The sequence below is a fragment of the Semicossyphus pulcher genome, unplaced genomic scaffold (genome assembly GCF_022749685.1).
Source record: "Semicossyphus pulcher isolate SPU_LCO1_2020_fin unplaced genomic scaffold, fSemPul1.0.p SCAF_14, whole genome shotgun sequence".
Taxonomy (NCBI): Eukaryota; Metazoa; Chordata; class Actinopteri; order Labriformes; family Labridae; genus Semicossyphus; species Semicossyphus pulcher.
In genome coordinates, this window is record NW_027211648.1 from 2,486,305 (window position 1) to 2,509,282 (window position 22,978).

General features: G+C 42.6%; 2 protein-coding genes across 2 annotated transcripts in view; both read left to right on the top strand.

The window, feature by feature from the left end:
* The window catches only part of pacs2 (phosphofurin acidic cluster sorting protein 2), a 28,141-nt gene extending 23,533 nt beyond the window's left edge, over positions 1–4,608 (top strand). Inside the window, exon 23 of the mRNA XM_069662425.1 lies at positions 1,694–4,608. Within this exon, the coding sequence (XP_069518526.1) occupies positions 1,694–1,812 (119 nt within the window). The 3' untranslated portion in view covers positions 1,813–4,608. The remainder of the gene's footprint in view (positions 1–1,693) is intronic.
* A 1,007-nt stretch (positions 4,609–5,615) lies between these two features.
* dcaf5 (ddb1 and cul4 associated factor 5) lies at positions 5,616–22,497 on the top strand. The gene is made up of 9 exons (XM_069662417.1): positions 5,616–5,946; positions 7,198–7,341; positions 7,933–7,969; positions 8,084–8,223; positions 10,982–11,111; positions 13,429–13,642; positions 16,953–17,019; positions 19,645–19,772; positions 20,190–22,497. The coding sequence occupies exons 1-9, from the start codon at positions 5,739–5,741 to the stop codon at positions 21,471–21,473; spliced, it is 2,352 nt and encodes a 783-aa protein (XP_069518518.1). The 5' UTR covers positions 5,616–5,738; the 3' UTR covers positions 21,474–22,497.
* Positions 22,498–22,978: the final 481 nt, after the last annotated feature.

Consider the following 22,978-nt stretch of genomic DNA (forward strand, 5'->3'; position numbering starts at 1 on the left):
GGTGAAATGCACTTCGAAGTGCACTGCAGAGCAAACGGCGTCTCTGCTCTCCGGTGCTGTTTGCATGTATTTAAATGAGTCATTATGCAGACATTCGGGGCAGATTTCACCCCTTTCTGTGCAAATGAGCCTCATGGCAAACATCTCGTGGCACCTAATTCACCAACAGCAGTGCTAACAGCACCGCGCAGTTAGAGAGTAAATATTACCGTCTGCAGAGAGCTGGTGGTAACTGCAGCGCAGCGTTATAAGGGCTGTCACGCTCCGAGTTTACACTGATCATGACGACAAGTCCACTTTTTGTGTGATCAAAAAATGTATTTGTCTGTAAATACCGTTTGTTACTAATATTTTGTCATCATTGTTATAATCCAGAGATCAATCGGTCCGGTCCTGTCTGAGGTTCAACCCCGGCACACACGCACACTTTGTCCACATGTGTGGACACGGTCGGGAGCCGTTATGCATCACAGGGATTTTTAGGCTATATGGAAGAGCTGCTGCTTCTCGCTCAAGTAATGAAGCTGTGCTACAAACAGTGAAAATAGTAAACGCCTGCCGAGTCTGAGCTTAATAATAAGCTGTTCAAAGAGCTGCCCCCTCCTCTCCCTGCTCATCACTGATCTGTGCATGGAGCTGAGCTCCGTCAGTGTGGAGCTCAGCACGGCGCAGCAGAGAGTGGAGTTGCAGACAGCTTCTCTTCAAAATCGGACACAAAAAAGGAGCAAACTGCTCATGTCTGCTGAACTGTATGGTGTTTTATGCTTCAATATCATCAGTGCAATCTGCTTTGTGAATCTGACCTTGAGACGGAGCAGATAACGGGTGCAAACCAGGCGCAATTTATGGCGCTATCAGCCGCACAACTGATTCTTAGTGAATTCCCCCTAAAAGATGATAGCCCTCGAACATGAAATATGGTTGTGGGACGTCTCTTTCACACCTGAAGTAGTAGCCACTGTCAGACTCATAGCACAGGACATCAAGGTGGGAAGGACGTACCACAACCTGCCACCTCACCTACATGATGGACAGTGAAGTACGTCACAGTGCAATAACAATGTTCTAAAATAACAATGAGCAAACATAGTGCAATAACATAAGAGTACATATATTGTTTTATACAGTGTCTCCTTTTGTATTTTAAGAAAGTGTTTTTTCTATAGTGTATATTTCTTGTGTTCACACATTTATTTATTTTTCCGCTCTTCTATCTTTTATATTTTATAAAGCTCACTCTAGGAGCAATACACACAAATTCCAAAGTACCTGTACTGTCCTGAACCCGTGCAAATGACCGGCCTGGAAGAAGTTATAACATGATTTGGTCCCGAAGACAAATTTGCTTAAAAGCCTGATGCACTTCCTGGTACAGCTTGACACATGTGTAAAATGAGTGAGCTAAATGTCCCCTTGTGAAAGTGAAGGCACTTGATTTAAAAACAAAAGGAATTAACACAAAATGTTTTATAGTCGAGGCAGAAGGGTTTGAAATGCCTCTATATTGATATACTGTACATGACTGGGTCGTACTTATGTACTATTTATTGTACATTATATTTAAGTACGGCACACAAATGTACTTAGTTACTTTCCCGCACTGGACTCTGGGTTGTGCAGAATAACTGTCACTCACTGCAGTAATGAAAGTGTAACGGCTGTTTGAAATGACGTTTGTGTTCCTCCTCTGCAGTACTGATCGACGGCGTCGAGTGGAACGACGTCAAGTTTTTCCAGCTAGCGGCACAGTGGTCCTCACACGTCAAACACTTCCCCATCGGGATCTTTGGACACACAAAAGGCCCGTATTAGCAGCACTAAGAGACTGAATCACTGAGGACAGCCCCCCTTTACCTTCCCCTCGTGCCAACAGCGTTTAACCCCCTCCTTCACACTCTCCCCGCTGCACTCTTCTTCTGTTCTGCCGTCTTAATTTAAGCTCCTGCTTTCACCTGTCACATTTGTCTGATTATTTAATCTTTTGCGTGTTTTTTTAATTTTCTATTTATGTAAAAACGTCTCGAGGCAAGAATATTTCTTTACTCAGCTTTTTATCCTGCTGATGTTTTATAGACTTTTAAGAAAAAATAACTAATTAAATAATAATTAGAAATGACTTTTAACCTTTAACATGCTGTAAAAGCGCCCAGGTTTCCCCCTCTGCCATCTTTTTTTTTAATTTGGTGAGGCACAGCACATTTAATCAAGAATATATTAAAAATAAAAGCAGCTGCCTTGTGATGAAGTGAATTATCATCTTGTTTCAAACCATGAAGACGACGTTTTGGAACTTCAGAGACTGTTAAATGTCAAAACCCTGAAGAAGAGAAAAAGACTCTTTGAAGAAGTCTGATGTGCAATAGACTGAATACTGTGTGAATGATGATTCTGAATAATAACCTGGCACTGATTTTCACTCTGTGTAAACCCATGTCTTCTGTTTTCTCTCCCCTGGTAAACTGGCTTGAAGGTTGAAGAGTTTTCCTCCTGAGTTAGACCTGTAATTAAAAAAAAAAAACCTGCACAGCACAAAGTAAACCACTTTTTACATTAAAGTACAGACTTAAATCTATAGGCCTACAGTTATATTTTGGGAAATGTGCTCATTCGTTTTCTTGCAGAAAGTTAGATAAAAAGATACCACCCAAATAGTTTCACAGTGCAGTAAACAAGTAGCTACAGCTAGCAGTATGTTAGCTTAGCTTAGGAAAGACACAGGAAACGGGGAAACGGCTAGCCTGGCTCTGTCTGAAGGAAACAAAATCCACCTACAAGCACCTCTTAACTTCGCTTGTTAAAATGCCTTTTCTTTTAAGGTTCTATATTAAACTCTGTAAGCTTGTGGCCATAAAGTGAAAATCATTTAGAATCCTGTAGCTAGCACTCTAGCCCTCTTTACGTGACGTGACAAACAGGAACTGAACATGATTGACTGGCATCACGTTACTAAGATATCTCTGCTTCGTAACGTTAGCTACATTGTGTACTGTTAAAAAAATAAATACTGTTGATCTAGTAATTAAGTTTCAATGACCATGCTAGTGCAAGTAAACCGCTGCGTTGAGAACCAAGCTAACAGTAGCTAACGAAACCTAATTTCCCCCTGACTAGTCCATGTAAGTTCACTCACAAAGTATCTTCAAACTCTACTTCAAGAAGTGTAAAAACAACTAGTTTGGGTTTCACAGGCGGTTAAAAGGAAACAGTCTGGCACACAACCACATGAAAAACAACACCTTGTCCTGTTTTACACTTCAGCTTTTGTGCAAACTAAGCAAAAGCTATTATTATCTAACCTTCAGATAGAGCAATGCTAACTGTTTATGTCTGTGGCTGCCTGCTTGCAAACAGCTAGCCTGGCTCTGGTGATTAAAAGTAACAAAAACAGCCTACCAGCATCTCTAAAGGTCATGTATAACACACAATGTCTTATTTTAATCTGTGCAGAAACTGAGCCAGGCTAATTGTTTCAGCTAATTAAGCTAACTACTGGCTTTGTAGCTATACATTGAAAGCATGAGAATAGTCCTTATCTTCAAGACAGCTCAAATGTTTACTTCCTTAAATGTCAAACTGTCTTTAAGCTCTGATTATTAAATGGAACTAATATTACAGAGTTTATCTGTAGATACTTATAAATTAGCATTTTTGTTATTTTTCTAAACAATGTTTATTTAAACTCTTCGTCCTCAAGCCGCACACTCCTCCGACACACTCCGTATGTTTTGCTAGAAGCAAATGTTATTTTTGCCAAAGGAACACTCATCAACTGCAGCTCACTCATTACCTGTGTGGTATTATAGAAGACTTCATAATGTAGAGGTGAATGTATTGAAGGTACCTTAATGTAAAGCACTTTTAAATGTTTGTCCATTATAGATTAGTGTGTTGTAAACCTACCTGGGAACCTGCAGGTTTAAATGACTGACTGTGGTTCACAGAGGCACAAACAGACAGAGTCTGAATCTGTTTTTATACCTGAGCTGAACAACAGCACAAACAAAGGTGACATCTTTATCCTCTCTGTGCTGTTGAAGATCACTTTACGCTCAGTGTGAGGCCTCTTTGGACTGTTTAAATTATGATTTAATATCCGAGGTTAGCCTAGAATGTGTATGTGTTGTTAACGTTTCAGTAGATTTTGCTAAATATTTTCATTGACTGTTAAGCATAAAACTAAAAAGTATTTTGCTTATAAAATTTATTTCAGTAGCAGCATAACTTTTGCCAATTTCTTGATAAGTGCCTAAATTGCTTAAGTTTGACAAATCAACATAAATAATAATGTCCCCGGCTAACATGGTGCTGATTCTGGTTCAACCAACTGCAAAATATATAAATACAGTGCTTTGATTTTGCATTTTAAACACATGCAGTCAAGCTTGTTCATAGCAGGGAGGAAAAAATAACGTTCTGGCTCTGAAATATGGGTTTCAATAATTAAAAGAACACTTATGCTCGTTCGTTCATTTGTTTCTCTGTATAGAAGATGTTTTTTGTTTGTTTTTCATGTTGTCTCAAAGAAAGGCTTGTTGAACTGAAAGTTCCCTAAAGACTACCACTGTAATCCAACAACTTGGAGTAATAAAACTACTATACACACTAAAAGTGTACTTTTTCTTTCCATGTGAAAGTTATTACGTTGATTTTTCTTTTTGAAGTGGTAAATATAAAGGTGAATCAGACATATAAGGCCAGTCGGTGAAGGCAACAAATAGAAGAGTTTTCATAAAAAGCGTTTTCTATTCTCTGACTATAGGAGCCATTGCTGAGAAAACACACAAAAGAATGCTGTTGGCTGTTAGTAATTTCTCATTATATTCATTAACAGATTCCTTTTACCTTCATTTTTACATTTAAATTAAAACCCTACTTGAAATGGGTGTTGCAAAAAGGGCAATGTTTTCCTCTTAAATGTAGCAGAGTAGAAGCATAGGACGCTTTCTTTAATATATAAGTACTCTCCACCACAATCATTTTTTTGTTAACAATGCTGTTTCCTCTTTTCATCCTGTTGTAAAGATTACCCCACAAATAAATCAACCTAAAAGTCTGAACGGATGTGAATCCAAGTTCTTCATAAAGTTTTTGCCACCTGTCAAATACCTGGTAAAATATGAAATTAAAGCTTTAGTGATGTACAGGAGTCCTGTTGATGGGACTGCCGAGGAGACAAGAGGAGGTACAACCCTGCATTCACGTGCTGTCGGAATAATTGGAAAAATGGGTTTCTCACTGGGAAAGTTCACGTAAAGGCAAAACAGCTTCTGGGAATGTCAGAGAGACTTGCCTTTATAGTACGCAGACATATGGCGGACGAGAGTAAATGTTGGCTTAATAGTCAAGCAGTCTGTATTAATTCACGTATAGCATATCAATTTGGGGTTTAAATTGATTTGTATTTGTATTAGACTGTTACCTTAGTTGCTGTACACATACAATGACTTAGACTAGCACTATGCGTTAAAATATAACACCGCGTTCATGTTGTTCACACATTACGACGTAAAGGCTCTTGAACACACCGGACGAACGGCTTTCCAACCTAGAAACTCCGAGCATCCGAGGAGCACGTGAATGCAGGGCAAAACAACGTCGACATCAGCAGCGGGGCTTCCACCATAATGTAGACCAAACAGAGCCAGGAACATCCACCGAGGAGCAAGAACACATGTCCGGGGTGCGGTGGTGAAAACAAAAGCAAAACAGGGGCGGTAATTTCTTGTGCACGGGTGAAAATGAAGGAGCTGAAGGGCTGCGGTATGCGCTCTTCAGTGGGCTTTCTGTCCCGCAGAAAGCTGACTGGGCAGCCGCTCATGAAGGAGGAATTCCAGAGACGCAGGTTGGCAGGCTGCACCAGCCTCTATAAGAAGGATATGCTCGGACACTTTGGCTGTGTCAACGCCATTGAGTTCTCCAACAACGGCGGTGAATGGCTCGTGTCTGGTAGGTTGACAAATCCCCCCTTTTCCCTACTGACTGAGACTGTTTAAAATTGTTAGCATGCTAACGCTAACTAGCCAGGCAATCAGCTGAAGCCCTCTTGGGCTAGCTAAGTTACCATGCATTCACGTGCTGTCGGAATAATCGGAGTTCTGACCGGGGAAAAAACTAACTAGCAAGCTAGCTAACGTCAACGTCAAATTCACGTGAAGGCCTTATCAGTTTGGAACAACAACTGGGAAAGTAGGAGAACATTTTGGTACCCGTGTTGCCGAGATGACAGATTTGACGTCATGTTACGCAGTACTTTATATTGCATATCAAGAATTGGCTCATTTGTAATTTGTAATATGGTATAAAGCTAAACGTTAGTAGCTTGATACATAGAGAGACTAGTTATAAACAAAATTTTTAGTTGTAGCGTTCATTATGTTCCCCCACATACGACTCAAAGATCATGAACACACCGTAGTTGGAGCAACGACTTTTCAAACTTGGAAACTCCGAGCAATTGTGGAGCACTTGAATGCAGCATTAGCCTAGCCTTTCTTACCAGCTAACTAGCTAGCTAGCTAACGTCAAACCAAACAGCAAGCAGCTCATAGGGCAGCTGCCCCGGACCAGTCCCATATGTCAGTCCATGAACTCGTCTCAGTTCCCGCATATGTCTCACATATGTCTCTAAAATCGGTCTTACCATGTCTTCCTCCTGAAACACAAACCTATTTATGTCCTGAGAGGATTAAAACCATCATCTGGCCTTGTTTAAGAGCCCCAGGCTTGCCATTTTTGGTCTGCCGAGGATGTTTACCTTGCACAACAAAGCTCAAATGATCCTAATAAATCCCAGTATATTAGCTTGATAGCACATAACCAGTTGAGGTAACCAGTATACATGCAAATGACCTCTGCAACTTTTTTAACTAAAACGTATAAACAGTTCCTGGTTCACAATATTTGTTTGAATGAAAGAAGTCAGATGCCCCACAGAAGGTTGCTACATATTAAAAATACATTACGTTAACTCAAGTTTTTTGGCAAATCAGCATTGTATTCTAAATATTCTTGATTCTAAATTAAAAATGGATCAAATCCAGCTTTTGATTTTTGATTGTCAAAGGAGGATTGACTTTTCGGCATTATTTTCTTCTATAAAACGCTGCTATTCTCCACACATGAAAAAAAAACTTCAACCCAGACTGTATTGTTACTTTTCTAAGTTTGTGATGTTAGTCTGTCTTTTCATGTCTTCAGGAGGAGACGACCGCCGGGTGCTGCTGTGGCACATGGAGAAAGCCATCCACGCTCGGTCCAAGCCTGTAAAGCTTAAAGGCGAGCACCTGTCCAACATCTTCTGTCTGGCCTTTGACAGCACCAACAAAAAGGTCTTCTCTGGAGGTAAGAGCAAGAAAATCAATTCTTACCTCTGTTCAGTCATAGCAACAAGGTTTCTCTCCTCTTCCCCTGTCCCATACCTGTGCAATGCTTGTTCTAAATCACATACTTTTTCTTTTTACAATAGAATTTACAGCAGTTGCCTTTACAAACTGTGAACTTTGCATACAGTATAATTAATATGGAACATACGCTGTCCAAAATATAAAACAGTGTTACAGTTAAGGAAGGCTGTGTAACTGTTTATTTTTTAGCCACCAAAAATCTACTTAACTAAATTAAGCAGCTTGGTTGGCTGTGGGGCAAGTGCTTAAAAAATATGAACTGAATTCTGTTGTTGTTGCAGTGGTGAATGATGTTTTCTGACCAATCTAAAGCCGACATGCAAATGAAATAAACACAATAAAATATTGACAATACTTCATAAAGATTTAGTTAGTTTAAAGCTGATAAACTAACCACACCGCTTAAAACAGACCTGATGACTGCACTTGTTTTGCATCTGGACACTGAGTTTGAAAATGATTCTTCCTGCAGTGTGAACCTCATTCTTTCACTTTGTGATTCACAGTTTGTCTGTTTGCTGTTTTTCAGGAAATGATGAGCAGGTGATTCTTCACGACGTGGAGAGGTGGGTAAAAAGTACAAAGATGATAGCATCAAAACGGCTGCATTTATTCACAGCTGTTATAAAAATCTTAAACTGTCTGGTGATTAAACTGGTGGATGATTGTTGTTCCAACAGAAGGGAAACTCTGAACGTGTTCCTGCACATCGACGCGGTCTACAGTTTGTCCGTCAGCCCGGTCAACGACAACGTGTTCGCCAGCTCGTCTGACGACGGACGCGTTCTCATCTGGGACACCCGCGAGCCACCGAGCGCAGGTAAGCAGAGGAGGCATGTCTGTTTCTGTGACGCTCCGTATAATAAAAAAATATTTTCAAGAAGGCTACTGGCACTGTCCTACACATGTTCTGGGAATGCCTCCCAGTGGCCAGATTCTGGGGGATTGTCGTCTCCAACTTAGCCAGGATATTTGAGATCAATTTACCTCATTTGCCTGTTACACTTATTTTAAATGATCTCTCTAACACAGACTTAACAATGAACAAAAAAGGCCATTATTAGCTGGTCTCACAGCAGCGAAGAAGCTCATTGCCATACGCTGAAAGCCTGCACACTTACTTTCTTGTCAAGTATAGATATTAACGTACTTAGACATTGTGTACCTAGAACTAGCCACAGCCCGAATACATGGGGCCAAGAGGCAGCTGTGGAGATGTGGCAACTTAAGTTTTACATTATTCATTTATTTCTATTTATTTACCTTTTTCTTTCTTCTCAGTATTTTTTTTATTTTTCTCTTCGCCCCTTTTTTTCATGTTGTGTATTGTACTACTTACTGTAAAAGTATCTCACTTTTGTTTTGTATTGGTGTGTATGCAAATGTAAATAAAGTAAACATTTGATCGATGATGATGATGAAAGTACTACCCCCTGAGCAGGGACTTTTCAGGGGGTAAGTCAATTACCCTGGAACTAAATTTAGACCCTGGTTCCTGCTGTCGAAAGCACCTAAAGATTAATTTGGAAACGGGCCAAGTCTCGTCTTTTCTGGCGGAGCTTGGTCGGGTGGTTTGGTTCACACCAAAGACTGTATATATCTATCTATGTATATATACAGTAATTGGCTCACACCTGTCCAAATGAACCGGACTTCCGGAATAAAGTCTAAAAGTCCGGACCAAAGCTGTCAGGTCTGAATGCACCCTTTTACATCCAGGATATGATGCCTCATAGTCTGAAAATTAGGGATCGGGACGAGTACTCATTGATGACGTCATTATTCGAGTAACGTTACACTACCCGCGCACCTGCGCATCCGTAGTTTAACTCAGTTAGCATACACGCACCATGTCAGCTGTGACCAGGAAAAAGTGACGTCTGGAAGTACTTTGACAAAAAAGACGACGATAAGGTGCCGTGCGAGATATGTGCTGTTAAACTTGTAGATCATAGAAATAGTTCGTTGCTTCACCACACGCGCTTAAAGCTCAAGGAGAAGCCAGCGGAGATAGACAACAGGCAGCCTGGCATCACATCATTTGCTAGTCCTGTTAGCACACGCCGTTGTGATGATGCCAGAGCGGAGAAGATTAGCCTGCTGAGGATGTCCAACGTGTTTTTAAAAAAATATATTTATTTTGCGATTACTCGTTCATAAGGTAATTAGATTAGTCGAATATTGAGATTACTTGAAATGCCCATCCCTACTGAAAATGCATACTGCTGCTGTGAGAGGATACAATACAAAATAATGTGCTTTCACCTTTCAAACTTTGCTGCACTGGAACATGTTCCAGTGCTCAGTCTGGTAAAAACACTGGAATCAGCATCTTACGTTTGTTTCCTTTCATGTGAATGCAGCTCTTAAACAGTGTGCATGTCTCCTCTAATGTTGTCTCTTTATGTCTAATTAATAAGCTGTTCACAGGGCGTCAGGCAGTGTATTTAACGTGTCTCTGAAAAAGGTGGGACGGTGCTTCATGAAGGGACTTAATGAGACTTGTTGATAACTTTAAAAATGCAGGGGATCATCTTGCATGACGTGAACATCCTCCTATTTTAGAAACCCTCCCTTGTGACCGAGTTGACCTAATAATAATACATGTAGCAGTAATCACTATTCATGTCTGCCAGCAGCACGTCTGTTCACTGAGGCTCCAGTTGGAAAGGATGGAATTACACACACAAATGTTTTCACAGTACTTCATTAGTCGAGGTGTGTCTCTAAATACAAGCTGTGGTGAAATGTTTTGGTTAATTAAAGATATTCTTAGGGGCATTTTTTCCCTGGTAATTGATAGAAACAGCTGAAGGTCGACAGGAAATACAAGGGAGAGAAAAAGAGGATGAAAGGCAGAAACAGCCCAGGGTTGAAATCAAACCTTTGCGATCAGACGACCACCACACTCACCGCACCGCCGTATATGCAACAAATCCTCCGCCACAAAAAAGCCAATAATGGTAATTTATTATATACATTTTAGGTTGTACAGACGACTAAAAATAGAGCTCAGGAAACGAAGCAACACAAACCTGAGGATAATGTAAAGAGAGCAGAGAAATTCCTTTGCCAAAATTATATGACTCTTATCTGCGTCCAAAAACCTAATTGTTTCATCCCTGATAGAAATTTTCCACTGTTAAATATTTTTATGAAAGCATCAAGAAAACCTGATTTAATGGCAAAAATCTGACCAAAATACAAATAAATAGCAAAGAGTTTTAAACCACATTTAACCACAGCAGTACTTTGAGCTAAACGCTAATTTCAGCATGCTAGCAACTCACGCTGCTGTTGTTAAGCATCTTTATTGTTTTATTTGCTAATTAGCTCTGAAAACAAAAATGTGTGTAAATATACTGTATGTACAAATGTAAACTGTTTCCTTTCCATGAGTGTACATTGTTGTTTTTATAGCTGTCTGATGGCAGCTAACGAAAATGTCATTAGAGTTCTGCACTGGATGGACTATTTGGAAAAACAATGAGCGTTTATTTTAGCAAAACGAGTCTGCTTAATAATGTTAATAATAATCATGTAACTGTGATTAATTAAAGTGTTATCTGTGTCTGTAGAGCCGTTCTGCCTGGCCAGCTACCCCTCAGCCTTCCACAGTGTGATGTTTAACCCCGTGGAGCCCAGACTGATCGCCACCGCCAACTCCAAGGAGGGAGTCGGCTTGTGGGACATCCGCAAGCCACGCAGGTGAGACCTCTTCCTGTGATGGTGTCGGACACTTAGAACAACTGAGCTGGTCAGAAAACAACAACTGTTAGCGGACGTACCGCACTGGTCCCAATATAAGACGACCCTGATTATAAGACGACCTCAAGACTTTTTGAAGACCAAATCTTGTTTTATTACAGAAAACATTTTTAAGATGATATTTTTGGCTTTTCCCCTGTATTGTACAGGACAGCTGAAGAGAGACAGGATATGTGGGGAGGAGAGAGTGGGGAGCCCCTTTTACACTGCCAGTTTAAGGCAGGATTATTGCGTTCCCTCTGCGAGACAGAATGGTGGGGTGTGTTAACTGCGGAGCCGGCGGGGCGGAACTGCTCCGTGTGTGTGTATATTGAAGAACGCGCGATTTGTTTACACCTCGCACAACACTGGAACACTGTGTAAAAACACGTACGCACCACATGATCGGCAGACCGGGAGTCGAACCTGCGATCAGTGCGTCGAGGACTGTAGCTTCTACACATGGGCGCCTGCTCTACCAACTGAGCTAAACCAGCGCCCCAAGAAAACAATCTAATGTAAAATAAAATCACATTTCAATATTTTTAATGTTAAATTGTCACATTTAGATGAAATGTTATGCTAGTAACACACTCACACACTCTCCTGTCAGTCTCTTAGAAGGGACCGCTTTGAGGACCACGGTACGATTTTCTCTCTTAGCATCGGTTAGCTAAGACTGCGCTCTCTGCCCTCTGTGACGCTGTATTTTTGGCTGCTTGACAGTTGTTTAAACACTCTGCTGTTCTTAACATTAATTGGCATTTAAAAGTCTAGACCCTGAAAAAACCCATCTTATACTCGGACCAATAGAGTACTTTGATCGTGTGCCTTTGACCCTTCAGGATTATGTTGCAGCCATTACGGCCTGTTTCCTGGCTGCAGGCTGAAGCAATCTAACGGAGCAATTCCAAAACATTTCAAACCCATCACTCATGTAGTCCTCAAGTTGTTTGAATGTAGGGCCCAGGTTGAAACATATCAGAATTACCCCTTAACACATATGTTCACAGTTTGCATCCAGCAGGAGTTCTGAGACCGCTTTATTTAAGAAATCTTGTTGAGGGAAATTAGAAAAAACTGTTTTCCAGATAAGATTTTTCTTTTAGAAGCTTTTATTGCAGAATATTATAGTCGAGGTAATACAAAACAAATAAATAAATAGGCCTTTAAACAGTGATTTCATGCTGCTGACAACATGCTGACTTTAGGAGTTTGGAAAGTGGCAAAAGCGTGTTATAAATATTTGTGACTTCAGGCATATGGTAACTCATTTATAATCGATTGTTTTTTATTATTATTTTCTTTCATCATATTAAAAAAAATCTCAACATAGCTTGCGTTGGTTTACAGTCAAATATTCTCATTCATTCATTCTAAGTCGTGTCCACCAGGGGGCGACAAAGTCCACCTGTTAAACTGAACACTGCTGCTCTTCTGCCAGCTGCTGAGCAAAACACCAAATGTTTATTCAACTAAATGGTTTTGTGAAAACACTGAGTGTGTGTTTACACATTGATACTCGGGTCAGGTTTAGTTTTTGCTTATTAAACCAACAAATGTCCAATAAAAGTAAACACTGAGTCATTTCTCTTCCTCCTCTGTTGGCTCTGCCTCGCTGCAGTCTGTTTACGGCTCAGAAACTCCCTCAGTTCACTCTGAGGGTTAAAAATAGCTTCAAGTTAAATTTAATTTATTTGATAAGCTGCAGATGCATCATAATTACAATTCTGATGATGTTATATGTTGGTTGCGTTAGTTATTTTTTAGTGATTACGTTTTTTTATTTGAAAAGAAAAGATTCTCTGGAGTCTCACTTTGTGATTTAGGGCAGATTTAAGTCTTTTTCATGCACTGCACAGAGGAAATGGATGTAACTACGTCGACAACTCCATCAGTTTGTGAACCCCATTTTAAAGCCCTCAGCTCCATATTTTTGCCTTCGCCATCTGCATTTTTTCAAACTAGAATAGAACAGATTTGGTGAACGTGCTTTGCTCCATTTCTGATCAATCACAGGCTGCCATGTCCCAAAGCAAACCCTGCTGCATGGTTAGTTTGGCTCTAAGTTTGATTGTAATTTACTGAATGAACATCATGCTGTGTTGAAGAAGACTTGAAACTAGAGAGTGAGACCATAAAGTTGTTAGGAAAATGTTTATTTAGGTAATATAACAAGTGAGCAGTCGGCTGCACTTTTGAAACCAGAGTCTATGTCCACTTCTTTTAAACAGTCTCTGGTCTTACCTGGCTCTCATGTGTTCCTCTGCTCTGTCAGCTCGTTGCTGCGTTACGGAGGCAGCATGTCCCTGCAGAGCGCCATGAGCGTCCGCTTCAACAGCACCGGCACTCAGCTGCTGGCGCTGCGTCGCCGCCTGCCGCCCGTCCTCTACGAGCTGCACTCCCGCCTGCCCAGCTTCCAGTTCGACAACCAGGGCTACTTCAACTCCTGCACCATGAAGAGCTGCTGCTTCGCTGGGGACAAAGATCAGGTGGGTCATCAGATCGTAAAAACCCTCAACTAAAAAACTAATGTTGTCAACTTAGCTAGCCCTTTTAAAACCTGAGGCGGAGGGAGGTCTGCTTTTTACATGGTCCTGTTTGAATGGATCTTAAACACAACCTACAATAGCTACAGACTTCATTCTTTCTGCAGCCAAAAGCCAAAGCATGCATCTTTCCAAAAATCATGTTGTCCGTTCTTTGACGACCTCCTCATGATATATTAAGTGCGGTATAAAGCCGCATGACAATGCGCCAGCAGCTACAAAATGACAGCAGATCATTTTTTAAATGATCCTGTTTAAATCAATCTGGGATACAAACTGCGCCTAGAGCCACTTTTTAAGAGTTAAACAAGTCAAAACAAATGTACTGTTGCAGAAAAGCAGAAAGACGAAGAAGGGAAGCAGAATTTAACGGCATCTTTTCAAATTCTAGTGTCCCAATGTTTCCTAACGCCCTTTTCTTTAACATGCAGGGAAATACATGAGTGAAGTATTAAACAGGACATGCAAACTTTTCCATTTCATGCACATGTGGAGCCTTAAAAGCAATGTAACATATCCCCCTCAAGATTTAGCTCCTGATGCAACAAGCAAATACAAGTGAAAAAGTGGTTTTTATCTGTCTTTGTGGTTACGAAAAATATAATCTGTTTTTTTAGTACAGGAAGTCTTCTGGTGTCTGTTTGTAGTCCGAGTAGTATTGACCAATCACGTATCAGTAGGCTGCGGCGTGTGCAGGACAAACAGTCCTTGTGGAGAGCAAAAACAGGCAGAACATCATCCACCGTAATGATCAGATCAGCGTCATGTGATGATGATTCAGCTTCTTATTAATCTCTATAAACAGACATCTGCATGCTAACAGCTAACAATCTGTTCTAGATCAAAAGTTCAACTTGAGACAAATTCCCTTGAGGCCGTGTCGCAAAAGCCACTCAGCGTTTAGATTTCCTGACTTCCTTAAATGCATCATAAATGATGGCTCCGCCCTCCGTCTCAGTTTAAAGTAGTGTTCTTCTCCTCCTGAGGACAGACCTGACAAAGCTTCATGTTGTTCCTAATCTGCATCATGATGTTGTTCTTTCAGCAAACTGAAGAGCCGTTAATTAAAGTCGATCACAAGAAAATCTGTTTCTGTTTGGGCTTCATCCCGCTGCAGTAAGCCAGAGTGCAGCCTCTGTGTAACTTCCTGTTTACAGTGAGACTGAGACTCAGCACAGACAGGTGAACGGGCGCTCCTCCGGGGGATGGGCCGAACCGAGAGATGACAGCGTTTATTTAGCAGACACATCTGGAGGGAGAATTTACCTTCGCTTTGATCTGAACACACGGTCGCTTCTCAAGCTGCTGACTGGACTGTAAACAATGCAGCGCACGGAGGAGGAAGTCTGGGCTGGAAGTCCTTATCGCTGAATGCTGGCACGTCAGACATGTTCACCGTTGTCCCCAGAGACTTTATCATCGAGAAGAAGGAGATTGAAGAAGATGAAGAATATTGAAAACATGGGATCAATAGAAAGAATGAAAAAAATAATTATTAGCTTCTTCTGTGGACTTTCTGAGTGGAACAGCAGAAGCCCTCGTGGACCTGCTGTCGGTCCTCCTCAGACATGACATCACCCTGCAGCCATGTTTGTTATGTTAACATTATCCTCGGGTGACAGCAGAGCTCACTGAGCCTTAAAATATTATCCCTCTCTACATGAGAGAAGGAGGTAGTTTGAAGGTTGCAGAAAGAGGTCAGGACCGTACAAGAAGGGTGCTGGTTTGATTCTGTTCAAAAAGAAGAGATGGCAAAAGAAACGAGAACAATGAGACAAATGATGTGCTGATGAAATGATCCCATTGTCTCGCTAGTTCTCTCCCTGCCTTTCCAATTCTCCAGAATGTCCTCATGTAGACTACAAACCACAGACGATGGAGGATTTTCTCAGAATAGTGTGAAAGCAGAGGTGCTGAGTAACAACTTACCACACAAAACTGATGGAGAGGAAAGAGGGAGGGAGCTCTGGGTGTGACATTCCTGCCTGACGTGTCCTCTGGGAACCTGAGGAGGAGCACACAGGTGTTCATGAGCCCCGGAGCTACAGTGGTTTAACTTACAGTCTGAGTTTAAGGGATAATGATTTTTTATCACCGCAGAGCGTGTTTTTAATCTCGGTGCCTTTTTTTTTAACCAAAGAAATAAAACAGTGACAAGAAAAGATGCAAAACTTCACATTCTCAAAACATTTTTCACAGAGTTCAAAGAGAAATTCAGAATATTTACAGGAGGAAATCATCGCACATAGAAATGTTCTCGTTCACATTGTGCAGAAAAGTTTACAGAAAAAACATCCAAACATTGCAAAAGTTGGTTTTCAAAGGTGGTTAATTTCTGGAAGTCAACTTGTTTCACCCCGTTCTTCTTCAGTGACAGCTACTGCAGCAGATATTTGCAGTGGTGGATGGAAATGCACTTAAACTTGATATTTCTTGTGCCAATTTGGTTTGCATTTGCATTCGTGAGTTGTCTTTACGATTTAAACAATGACAAGCACATGGAAAAAGAAGTCTTTGCCCCAATACCCGCTTTTAGTTTTACATCCAGGAAATATGCTCAATATGGCTGTCGCCCCCTGAGGCTGAATCATCACCAGCCATATGGATTACAGGCACAATTGGCATCTAGCGGTGAGGTTGCCGGTAGCAACCGATCAATAAAGTCGCACCCTCCTCTTCCATGTGTGTAAGAGAGCCTTCAGTAGCCTAATCATGAAAAAATTAGCCTGTTTCGGTTGTTCGTTTTGTGCTACTGTAGAAACATTGTGGTGCAACATGGCGGTTGTCTTCGTAAATATAAAAAGCTCCTTTTTAACACAACAGCTCACATTTCCAGGCGATTATAGATTAAAGAAAAACCTATAACACATTTCTGCTCATAGATCCCCTTAAATCTCACACACTGGCCCTTTAAGGCACACATAAGAACCCGCTGCTTCCCACTCCGCCTCTGTCAAAATGCACCTTAAGCGACAGGTCTAAGTGGAACCATCTGTTTACAGAGTGTAATAACAGTTCGGACGGGGAGCAGGAGCTGTTGTAGGGTCAGACTGTCATGTCATGTCAGGCGTGTGTTTGATCCACATTATGAGACGAATCACCGCGATAAGATCTGCTGGTTTCGTGCCGTACATTGACCCCCCGGGGTTTCTGTGTGGAAATATTTCCGCTCCCCTGAGGTCTGATGGAAACTTTCGAGAAACCAAACGGAGCAGACTTAAATATGTAAACATCTCTCTGTTTCACTCCGCAGTACATCTTGTCTGGATCAGATGACTTCAACCTCTACATGTGGAAAATACCGAAGGATCCTGAAGCTGGTGAGTTATTGTATCTGGCTGTGGGTGTTTGCTGATCTGAAGGCAATAATTCAGATTGATTTTGGACAAGACGAGCAGAAACATTTGGTTATCTGGCTGCTACGGTGGAATTTGCCTCTGTCCTCGTTGCTAAATTCTCCCTTTTTGTTCTTTCAGTTTGTAAAGTTCACACTGTCCATCAGGGAATCGGTGCTTGTAAAGAGATGAACAACAATTTTCCGCTTCTTTTAAAGGCTTAATATGCAACATTTTACACATTAATATATCTGTAATGTCACTAAAAAGAGAGTAAAGTCAAACTACACGGAGTAACATTAGGGACGATCGCTAACTCACTGTTTATTTGAATGAGACGCTTGCTTGCTTAGTGTTCTGTAGCCTTATCATATCACGCCCATTCTGTGTAATTAACCATGCAAGCGGGGGGCTGTAGCAATATGCACAGTGAACTAAAGTGTGCTAACGTTAGCCCGCAGCAGACGGGGTAAACAGCGGTTTTGGCCCGTGACGTCGGGCTGTGAGGCGTCACAAATGCGGCGACATTCTTTGCGAAATGACGGACGAGACACAAACAGTGATGCTTAACAGGACTTTTTCCATGTTTACACATACAGTATATGTGCAGTTACTCGTCTACTACATTGAGGAACAGAGGCGTCAGTATAGATTCTTCTTCTTCTTTGCATAACCGGGTTACATCACCGCCTGTTGGTGTGACAGCGTTTCTGTTGTGTTTTTGCTTTTTCGATTGGACAGGGATTTTTTATGACCGTGCTTGTGTGGACGGGTTTTTTTGGAAAGGAAGGAGGGTGTACGTGTAGACATGGCCTTAGAAATGTCTCCGAGACAGTACAGCAGAATAGGACATCTAGGTGGCTGCTGTATGGCCGAGTTGTGCGTTTGTTTTGGTTTCATGCTGGTGCTCAAGTGCGACATCTACTGGACATAAAAGGCACATATTAAGCCTTTAAGGACAAGGTTTTGTTGACCTTCATTCCTGCAAGGTTAAAGATTTCCGTGGAGTCTAGAAAGTGCAAAACAAACCGGATTCCAGTCGCTCTACGTTTGGACGTCTCTGTGCTTTTTGCAAATGAGGAGCCGCCCAGTCAGTTCATTTATTCACAATACACTTTCCAGCCATCAGATATCCTGTACCAACGTGTGTCTTATTATATAAAACTCCATTTTGTGGTCTCAGTTAACGCTAAGTTCTGACAGGTATCAAACTGGTATACAGGTGGATTTCCAGGATTTTTGAACCTACATATTTTGGGGTCTAAATGATGAAAGGTACAAAAAGTTCGTCCACTGACGGGCTCAGATTGTTATTCTAAGTGTCTGACAACATTACAGGAAGGATCCCTACAGAGATGGACCTTTTTATTAAGATCCTTATTTGTAACCAGAAACAGACGTTACATCGCTCTCTTTAAAGCCACCAGACTCCATTGTCATTTTACCTCACACAACACAGGACTTTCTGACCCACCCCTGCTTCAGTAGGCTTTCTGTGTTATTGTGCGACTGTGGTGTTTGAAATGGTTAAGTCGGATCCAACAAAATATTTGTGTTGTGTTTTTTTTTAACCAGAAGCAGCTGTTCGATCGCTCTCTTCAAAGCCACCAGACTCCGTTGACGAAAACAGTAATTTTAAACTTCAGTACGAAGGACTCGCTGGTCTGCCTCGTCCTTGTTGTGCCTTCTCCTTTCAGTTTGTTCGGGTTATTGTGTGACTTTCATGGTTAGTTTGGATCCAACACATTAATTTTGCAAAACAAGGCAGCAGTGGAAAAGCAACTCGTATTCTGGGAGGTAAAAGCAATGGTTTTGTCAATGGTGTCTGGTGGCTGTGAAGAGAGCGGTCTAACGGCTGTTAGGTCCATCTCTTGTCATTTCAACACCAAAACATGTAAACACAGGGCCCAGGTTTGAAAATAACAGAGTTTCATTTTATTTCATTTGCATAGGATGCATGTGTACGGTAACCATAGCAACATTAGTTAATTATAAAAATCAGCGGGGTGAGAAAGTAACTAAGTAACTTTTACTTTCAGTACTTTTTAAGTGAGCTACTTTTTACTTTAACTTGAGTACAGGTAACGAGACGTGTCGGTACTCTTTACACCTCTGATGACAGAACATTTTGCGGCTGTGTGCTGAAGCAATCTGCTGGAGCAAAACCCAAACTTTTTGTACCTTTTCAGTTATTCCTAAATATGTTAAAATGAGTCCCAGGTTTAAAAATACAGGAAATTCCCTTTAACGCTAAGACGTTAGAAATCACTGCTCCACGTGGGCTTCCTGTGAACACGCCTTTGGTCTCGTTCCCTGGGAAGAAATACAACAATCCAAGAATGTGGCGCTTGTAGCTCTGTGGCACCACCTGACACATTTATGGATTTTATTTTCCCTGGAGTTACTCACACTGAAAAATATGTGCACTGGGCCTTTCTGTGTCTGACTAATGGCATGCTATGAGGATTACATTCCTGCTGTATTTCACAACCTGTCTTTTCTGTCTGTCTTCTCTCCTTGTGCAGTTCAACGTGTTTGTTTTCACAGGCTTGTATCTCTGAGAATCTGAACTTATGTTAAACCAACCCACTTCCTGTTCTTCCTTTTAAGGGGGCCCGGGTCGTGTTGTAAACGGGGCGTTCATGGTCCTGAAGGGTCACCGCTCCATAGTGAACCAGGTCCGCTTCAACCCGCACACCTACATGATCTGCTCGTCCGGCGTGGAGAAAGTCATCAAGGTCAGTGAGGGGACATCAGCTGTGTTTTTTAGGAGAGTTTCTGGGAGGTTAATCTTGTTTCCTCTGCAGCATCCGGACGATAAAGCTGTACAAGAGATTGTCCTGAAAGTGGTCAGACTAAGTTTGTCTCTGTCCTCGGATGTTCAGACAGCAGACGTGCCCTGAAGTGAGACATTGATCTTTAATGACACCACACAGTAACTGAGTGAGCTCAGACTTCCCTCTTTGGAGGGGGTCATGAAAAAAGAGATGGATTCTCCCACAAATCATTGACTCTCGTTTGTGACGGATGATGTTTGGCAGCGTTCAAAAACTGGGTCATGGGAAGAAGTGAATGGATCCACAGAGGCAGTATTTTATCTCCATCTTCCCCTTTCCCATCCGTCCCTTGTAACTTCTGTTCTTTGTGTCTCTCAGGTGTGGAGTCCGTATCAGCAGCCCAACAGTCTTGGTGACCTGGAGGGCCGTGTGGAGGACAAGTCTCGCAGCCTCTACACCCATGAGGAGTACATCAGCCTGGTGCTGAACAGCGGCAGCGGTCTGTCCCACGACTACGTCAGCCAGTCCATCCAGGAGGATCCACGTATGATGGCGTTCTTCGACTCTCTGGTACGTCGGGAGATCGAAGGCTGGAGCTCCGACTCTGACAGCGACCTGAGCGGGGAGGCTATCATGCAGCTGCATGCCCGAGGACGCCGCTCCGCTCGTCCCACGCCCACAGTTCCCGCCGCTCCCTCTGCTGCCGGACACCACAGCGACTCTGACAACTCGTCTTCATCCTCTCTGGCCGGACCGGACGCCTCAGGAGGGGAGGAGCCAGCCGAGGCGGAGGCAGAGGGGCGGCAGAGGAGACGGAGCAGGCATCAGCGGCATCAGTCCGGCTTCCTTGTGAACGAGGACTCGGACTCAAGCGAGTTCTGGTTGGACCCCATGCCGCGGCCGCGCTCCCCGAGCCCCAGGGACAACTCCACACTGTCCAGCCCCACCTCCTCTCCCTCACTTCCAGCCGGGGCCTCCAGCTCTTCCACATCCACCTCCAGTTCCAGCAGCGATGACGAGGAGCGGCGTAGCGCAGTGAGGAGGCGCAACGTCATGAGGCGACGACGCATGAATGTGGTCTCTAGAGCCGGGGACCGACCCGAGTCTGTGCAGGCTCTGTTTTCAGCCGTGGACTCCTGCAGTTACCCGTCGATATCAGTCGATGATTTGTCCACCTCCTCGTCAGGCGGGGAGCAAAACTCGCTCCAAATCAAGCCTCACAGAGAGGAGGAGAAATGTCTGAGCCCGTCTGACTTTGTGTGTCTGAGCCCGGTGATGTCCCCTGAGAGCCGCGAGAACGAGGATGGGAGTGAGAGGACTGAGCTGGAGAGACTTTCAGCTGCGTCTCCGCGGTCGCAGGTCGGACTCAGGACTGAACAGAGAGCTGCTACCGACAGCTCCGACAGCGGGGAGGCCTGTAGCAGCTCGGGGATTTTGGAAAGTAACTCCCAGAGCCGACGCAGCCCCGGGGTGAACGGGCAGCACCGGACTGTAGCTCCATGTGTGAGCGAGAACCTCCACGTCTCCTCAGAATCAGAGGAAGAAGACACGAGGCCGCAGAGGGAGAAAGTCCCGGCACAGAGCGCGCTGAAACGGACTCATGTTGGATCAGAGGAGGGCGAGTCCGGCTCCTCGCCCTCCGAGAAGAAGTTAAAAACATAACGAGATCTCTTTCTCACCCGGGGAAGAAATCACTCATGAACAGACTTAATTCAGGACGTGGGTTTTCTATGGGTTTTTACAACTCAGCGTTTTCTTTTTGCTCTCGTAGTCATGTGATCCATGAACTGAATACGAGCAGAAGACTAAAAAAAGAGTTTAATTTACAGATAAACTGAACAGTGTCATCAGTCCTTCGGTCAAACCGCAGGTGACAGTAAAAGATGGAACATATAAAACTAAACATTGTTGATAACAATGCTATTTTTAAGTGAACCACGTTTATTTTCATGCAGCATCAGTGTTTCTTTCTCATGCTCTGGTTGTTGCAGAAAGCTCCACCCAGGATTTGGAGCTCTTTCAGCCATAACAAAAAAAAGGTCTAATGGAGGACAAGAGCTTTGCAGCATTTTAATTCTCTGGTTTCACACTGAGCGTGAATCTGATTGGGCTTACTTTTCATTTTAAAGTGATTCTCAGCTGCTTCAGGGAGTCTGAGGGATTGACTGAGTCAATAGAAGTCTTAAGGAGCAGCTTTTGTTGAAGCGGTGCATTGAAATGATGCTCTCAGTGTCTCTACAAATTGTTTTTTGTCTCATTATCCAGCCCTCCTGGGTATCAGTACAACCAGTGCTCGCTTTTGTTTTCCTGCAATTAAAGAATAATTTGTTCTCCAGTGAAGACGCCCCTTAATTTAATCAATGATATATGTACTTTCTCTTTCTCCGGCACAAATACATCAGTGTAGCTTTGGGTGCTCTTCTGCTGCTAACCGAGTTTCCATGGCAGCGCTAACACTCCGGTGAAAGAAGCCTGTTCAGCTGGCCGTGACCCTGAGCTGCCGACATCACCCAAAGAAGAATATTTTATTGACAGAAGCAAAAGAGAGAGCAGTTAAATCAGTTATTAGCAGTCTGACACTCTGAATGAAACATACACATCACGGAGAGTTAAAACGGGGATTCATGCGTCTCAAACACAAACGATGCTTCTTTGGATACATTCTGAGAGAAAGCAGTTAACAGCTGCAGACTGAAAATAAGGAAATTAAAGGAAATTCCAAACTGGTTCTATATTTTTCTTTTAGATATATTTTAGAGTCTGAATGACTAAAACTTGCTTCAGCCAGCAGCCATGAGATGGGCTGTAATGGCTGCAACATATTACTTGAGGGAAAATTGGCCTGATCAAAGCACGTGCACTAACAGTTCTGGTTTTTCCACTGACAGATTGTTAGTCTAAATGTGTGACAACACTACAGAAAGGATCCCTGCAGAGAAGGACCTTTATGTTAAAGTTATAATCTCGAAGATCCTGTGGTGATAAACGGTAACTGCAGGAGCACACTCCCCAGATATCCAGACAGTGCTGCATGTGTGACGTCCGCGGTCGGCTCCGGTTGTAACTCTTGATTTTCCTGGCTGACGGTCGCTTTCCTTTTCAGACTGTTTGCTTCATCTGAGCGTCGAGTTTGTTTCTTCTTCTTTGGATTTTCACTTCTTGTTGAA

Coding starts and splice junctions, on each gene's coding strand:
- dcaf5 (XM_069662417.1), top strand. CDS start 5,739: ATGAAGGAGCTGAAGGGCTGCGGTATGCGCTCTTCAGTGGGCTTTCTG. Junction 7,342..7,932: donor CAAAAAGGTCTTCTCTGGAG/GTAAGAGCAAGA, acceptor GCTGTTTTTCAG/GAAATGATGAGCAGGTGATT. Junction 19,773..20,189: donor GCGTGGAGAAAGTCATCAAG/GTCAGTGAGGGG, acceptor TGTGTCTCTCAG/GTGTGGAGTCCGTATCAGCA.